This window comes from Pezoporus wallicus, unplaced genomic scaffold, assembly GCF_028554395.1.
Source record: "Pezoporus wallicus isolate ANWC-B61680 ecotype Strahan unplaced genomic scaffold, APGP_CSIRO_Pwel_v1 contig_8428, whole genome shotgun sequence".
NCBI lineage: Eukaryota > Metazoa > Chordata > Aves > Psittaciformes > Psittacidae > Pezoporus > Pezoporus wallicus.
The window spans coordinates 47,572-53,571 of NW_026641094.1; the positions used below are offsets into that span (position 1 = coordinate 47,572).

At 44.7% G+C, this 6,000-nt stretch overlaps 1 protein-coding gene across 1 annotated transcript in view; it reads right to left on the reverse strand.

Moving 5' to 3' along the window:
* Window positions 1–5,297, reverse strand: part of LOC130606042 (zinc finger homeobox protein 3-like) — a gene marked incomplete at its 5' end in the record, with an annotated part of 43,870 nt that extends 38,573 nt beyond the window's left edge. The window contains 1 exon segment of the mRNA XM_057421960.1: window positions 5,190–5,297. Coding sequence (XP_057277943.1) covers window positions 5,190–5,297 — 108 coding nt within the window.
* Window positions 5,298–6,000: the final 703 nt, after the last annotated feature.

Here is a 6,000-nt window from a genome sequence, read left to right on the forward strand (position 1 = left end):
ATAAACTTTAATATTTACCTGGTTTTCAATAAACTTTAATATTTACCTGGTTTATATGGTTCTTGAACCAGCTATCAATCTGTATAAAAGTTACTGTCCAGTTCAACTGAATAAATATTTCAACTAACTTACCATGAGAGTAGTGTTACCGGCATTATTCTCAGACTAAAGCCAAAACACAGCACTGTACCAGCTCCTAGGAAGAACATTAACTTTATCCCAGCCAAAACCAGGACATCCCCTCTCCTAGGCCTTCTTCATGCAGAAGCCAGGGTCAAGAGCCGCTCCATCCCACCCCTCATCCCTTCCTCCCAGTGCACTCTCTCCCTGTCTTTACTCTGCTTCACACAATATCCCAGCCATTAAGTGCTCAACAAATGCCATATATTAAAAAAAAAGAAAAGTAAAAAGCAGCAGTGGGGGAAGGGCAGTAATAGATTTCTGTTAGGATGTGCCTGACCTGTTTTTTTTTAATTTCAGTAATTAGAAAGGCAGTAGGCCTGTAGGAATTATCCATAAACTGCAGGACTTGTGCAGTATACACTTATGTTAAATGTCAAATCCGATTGAAATCATACCTGCCAGCACCATACTCCATAAACACACTTTTCTGCAACAATTTCCCAGCTCTCGGCAGCCCATTAATACCTCCTTTAATAGCAATCTAATCTACCAGGGATTCAAATCATTCAAATCGGGGACTCTCCATTGCACTAATTGCTCTGTTAGGTGAGCATCATGGATTTAAAAAAAAAAATTATTAAAAATATAAAAAGCCTTCAGGCTAGTCCTCTAGAAAGATTTCATTTCAATCTATATTTTAAGTAGAGCTTGCTTCTTGTTTTTGTGGAAAAAAAAAATCTGATATTCTACATCTATACAACTGACAGCACATTAAGAAAGTCCCTTTCATAGCTGGGTCACTGCAGATGAAGTGCTTCTCTCTAGTCAGAAATCACATACAAGCCCCACCCCAAATCTCCAAAGTCTTGTACTGATCTACCCTGGTCTGGTTCAGGCTTTAGCTGGAAAATAGTGTGTTGAATATTAATCATTCACATCCTGCCTTAAAAATGGAGTCAGGAATAGCCACAATTTCTTCCTTCCTTGCTGGTTTGCTTGTGACAAATCTCACATTAGTCATGATGAGATAATTTCTAAAGCTCGGCCATCAGGCAAACAGCATCTCCCTTCTCCAGCACAGAGGGGACAGCTCTGGAGCAGAAAGAGGAAAGCTGGCAGGGCAGAGGCAGCTCCAGTTCAAGGGGGCTGCATCCAGAGGCACTTGGGAAATGCTTAGTCCCACTGCCAGAGAGAGAGGAAAAAGAGAAAGCAAATAGGTCCTGCCTAGAAACAGGGATCACCAGCCCTTTTCTCTCCATGCAATATTTTAGTAGTCACAGAAGAGTGCTGGTGCCTGGAAGCACAGCTGATTGTTAGGAGATGAGTATTTTATGCACAAGTAGACTTATCTTGCCCTCGCCTTTGGTCTTCTCTGTTTGGGTCAAATAAGTCTTTTAATACCATGTTCTCCTCACAGCTGTTGCTATGCAGACCATTCTCTGTTCTGGGTCATTCTTGCTGTTTGAGCTTTCTGAAATTGTTCTTCAACTTTCTTGACACCCCATGTTCAGAAATGGACGTCTTTCCAGTGCTGAAGAAATGCACACATTGCACAATATTTTCACCTACACTGTAATACCTATGCTTCATTTTCAGACTGTCCTGAAAAACACTGTCTAAAGTCTTCTTAAGAAGATGCAAGATACTGACTGTAAACAGGACCCTCTTCACACAGAAGGAAATTGGGTCATGTTGACATGATTTGTTCTTGACAAATCCGTGTTGACTGTTCCTCATCTCATTATCTTCCCATTGGTATTTACAAACAGTTGTTTGGCCAATTTCCAGGGAAATCTGGGGCAAATGGAGCTGGCAGTTGTGTGGTTCCCTGGTTACTCAGTAGATAAGCACCATCCCTGGCCCCTCGTGGGACCTCCTCTGTTCTCTGTAAATTCACCAGAGGGAGCAGCTGACAGGTCTGAGGATGCTTCAGTCACTCCCAGAGCACCCAGGTACGAAGCAGCAAGTCACTGATGTGACAACACTCAGCTTAACTAAGGACTCTGCAGCCTGTTCCTTCCCAACTGGGGGACAAGCTCTCCCCACAGTGCCACTGACATGGGCTGCTCTGGCCTCTCACACACTCCTCTGTTTAGTGAACACGAATGCAAAAAAGGCTTTCTGTTCTTCAGTGCTCTCAACACTGTGGTTGATATCCTTACAGCTCCTCTAAGCTGCACATCAGCTCTTTTCTTAAAGCAAGGGTGTTCTTCCCTGGTGCTGCCTGTTTCCCTCCCTGCTTACATCTCAATTTGTACCATGGCATTTTGATATTCCTGTACATGCAGATACTGCTCTTCTGTGGTTGTCATGAATAACCTGACCTAGTTTCCATTCCTTTCCATGTCCAAGGTCCAGAAGGCAACACAGACATGTTCCTCAAGGGACCTCAAAAGCAAAAACAAAACAAGACAGGTGTGGTACTTACTTTGTTGCACATAAATAGTGGATAACTTTTTTTTTTTGCTTTAAAGTTCAAGGTAATATTACATGTTTGAAAGCAGAACCTGAATTCAACATCACGTGCACATATCTTGCTGAGACTGTACTCTTCAGCCTTGCAATAGCTAGGCTTGTCCAGAGCTCTGTGGGCTTATGTACATAGTCTGCATATTCCTTTGCGTGTTTTCCTATGAAGACCGAATGAAGCTGTCCATTTCCTATCTGCTGTTTGACTGACAAACACCAAAAATGAGTTAGGAATTTCACTGGCAGGATGAAGAAATAAAACCATCTGGATAGTAAAGAGTATAAAAAGTAGGTCATTCTTTCTTACATGTTTTAATATATAGAATCATAGAATAGTTAGGGTTGGAAAGGACCTTAAGATCATCTACTTCCAACCCTCCTGCCATGGGCAGGGACACCTCACACTAAACCATGTCACCCAAGGCTCTGTACAACCTGGCCTTGAACACCGCCAGGGATGGAGCATTCAAAATTCCTTGGGCAACCCATACCAGTACCTCACCACCCTTACAGTAAAGAACTTCTTCCTTAATATCCAATATAAACTTCCCTTGTTTAAGTATTAACCCCTTACCCCTTGTCCTATCACTACAGGCCCTAATGAACAGTCCCTACCCAGCATCCCTATAGGCCCCCTTCAGATACTGGAAGGCTGCTATGAGGTCTCCATGCAGCCTTCTTTTCTCCAGGATGAAGAGCCCCAACTTTCTCAGCCTGTCCTCATACGGGAGGTACTCCAGTCCCCTGATCATCCTCATGGTCCTCCTCTGCACTTGTTCCAACAGTTCCATGTCCTTTTTATGTTGAGGATACCAGAACTGGACACAATACTCCAAGTGAGGTCTCACAATAGCAGAGTAGAGGGGCAGGATCACCTCCTGTGATCCCTAACATAATTAGCAACTCCCCCTCCCCATCTGCTGGGCCTGTTTTTTCTAAAGGGCCTGTATAAAAATAATCCCCTCACATAGATCAGCTTTTGGAAGTGCTTCAGGATTGGTCAAACGGCCCTACTTACCCTTGTGGAGACAGTGTTCTCACAGGAGAATGCATAATTGGTACATAAACTCTGAATAATCCTGAAAGATACAGCAAGGCCATGAGAGGCCCAAGGAAGCTTAAGCAAGCAAGATAAGAAGAAGCTGGAATTCATTGAGTTAATGAGAACTGTGGACTGTTGGCAAGCTTTCGAGGTCAAGTTCTCACACCTGTGCTTAACCAATTATATGTTAGTCACTAAGGGTCTTCAAGACATGTATCCAATCATAATATGCCAAATCACTGTAACTGCATGTAAGAAATAGTATATAAGGAGTTAAGGCTTTGTAATAAATTTGGCAATCGCTTGATCACATTGATTGTCTCTGCGTTGTCCGTGATTCCCGCATCAACATACCCTTACTTAGCATTTACGGGGAGCGACATATAGCAATCTCAGCAATTGCATTCTAGACTGAGAACAGGAGCTTCACCAAGCAGTAAAGCAGAGCTTGCTTTCTTCACCAGTTTGGACTCATCTTCCAATTGACTGAGAGTGAGATCGGTTGAGATTAAAACTGTATTGAGGTGAAAGACCACATTTCATCCTTTTGAAGACTGTGCAAGACAAAATATCTCTTTGGCTGCAGCTCACCAAGAGGCAACCACAAACATGGAAGGAGATGGCTACCTGGAAGAAGGGTCCCTGCATCGACTGTGAGAGACATTGGACCAAGCAACCAGAAGTCTGCAAACTGCCTGGGCTACTGTGCGGAAACAGGGAGTCAGAACTGCTCCATCCTGTGGCAATGAAAATGAGGACCAGCTCCAGCACCCAATACTGAAGGGGTCAGCAAGTGCCATCTGAGGAGGGGAATGGACCTCTCCAGAGGACAATCTTGCAGCTGCTTTCTGCTCAAAGGCAAGGAATATTTAAAAGATTCCTCCCAGTCACCTCTGCAAGATAGCAAACATCCTCTGGGAAAGACAGGGTAACCTAATAGCTTTGTAATTAACCCAGCTAAGAATTTTGCAGAGAGAAACTTTTTAGATTCCACTGCAACAACGTAAGTTTTGTTGCACATCTGCAATTTCTGTTTCAAGATGTCATGGCTCCAGCAACATGTGAGCAGTTAACAGAACACAGGCATGGGGTCTACCTCTCTGTGCTGCCTTTCTGTGTCAAAATCTTGCTAACAGAGCCAGGACCATGATGAAAAAGCAGGCTAAGAGTCTCTCAAGTCTTGACAACATAGGGTAGAGTTTCAGCATATGTTTAATCCAACCTAAGTGCTGGCCTCTGCCAGAAAGGGCTATCCCCTTCTCCCTGCTCCCTCCCAGCTGCTGATCCCCACTGCCCGGGTCAGGTCTGGCACCACCAAGCACAGGGAATCTCTGACCCACTGCCCCAGTGCAAGCCCGAGGCTGGGAGGGGGACACATGACTCACCATGCTCAAACTGTGTGAGTGTGTCACAAAGCTACACCAAGAGACTTCACAGAGGACAACACTTGTGTCATGCTGACAGTGCTGCATGGTGTGGTCATTTAAGGAAAGTTTTGCAGACAGCTGCTCTTCCCACCTTTGTTTCCTGGATTTAAAGAGTGACCAAAACCCACCTGTCCATTTACTCTGGTACTTGTCCCTTCCACTCTCTTGGTCCTTGGCAGGCTCTTCAGCATCGACAGATGTTTCATTGGGCCCTTGCACATCTTCAGCGGATTCTTCTGAAACAAGAGAAGCAGAAAATGCAACATAAAAATGGAAGTCAAAACAACAGAGCAAATAACTGCCATTGAACAACAGCCAATGCTGAAGCACAAGTGTTAGGTGGTAGATACCAACATCAACCAGCACTTTCCCAACACCCTGCTAGCTGGTCAAGAAAGAAACTATGGAAAAAAGTGAGAGATGAAGACCCACTTCTGCCGCTTACAGCTACTGCTGTCCCTTGCAGTATAATGTACATTAAAACATTGCTTGGTATAAGAAGGTTCTACCAACCATGCCATGGATTAGAGAATTGTCAAGGACTGACTGGAGCTTCCAGCACCTTCAGCCTCAGACTTCTCCCATCTCAAGCTCTCTAGACCAAATGGTACAGTGTGGTACTGACCCTGGTCACCAAGACCCCCAAGTTCAACACAGAAACACCACCGCTCATTTCTGCTCAGGCAAAGCAAGGAGCAGCACTGTCTCCTGCAGACATGGCCCTGACACAAGGCACGGGGGGGAAGCTGCTGGGAGTCTTGTTTTCATTACGGTCAGGGGAAGAGTTTGAGCACACAGGCAGCATCATGCAGATGCAAAAGTGTGAAGGGGAAAAAACACTCAGTGAAGCGCTGAAGGTTCAGAACAAACCACGAAGTGCCACTGCCCCACCGTTAACCAGGGCACTGGTGTGCCAAGGCCATGGCACAGAGTTTGTCA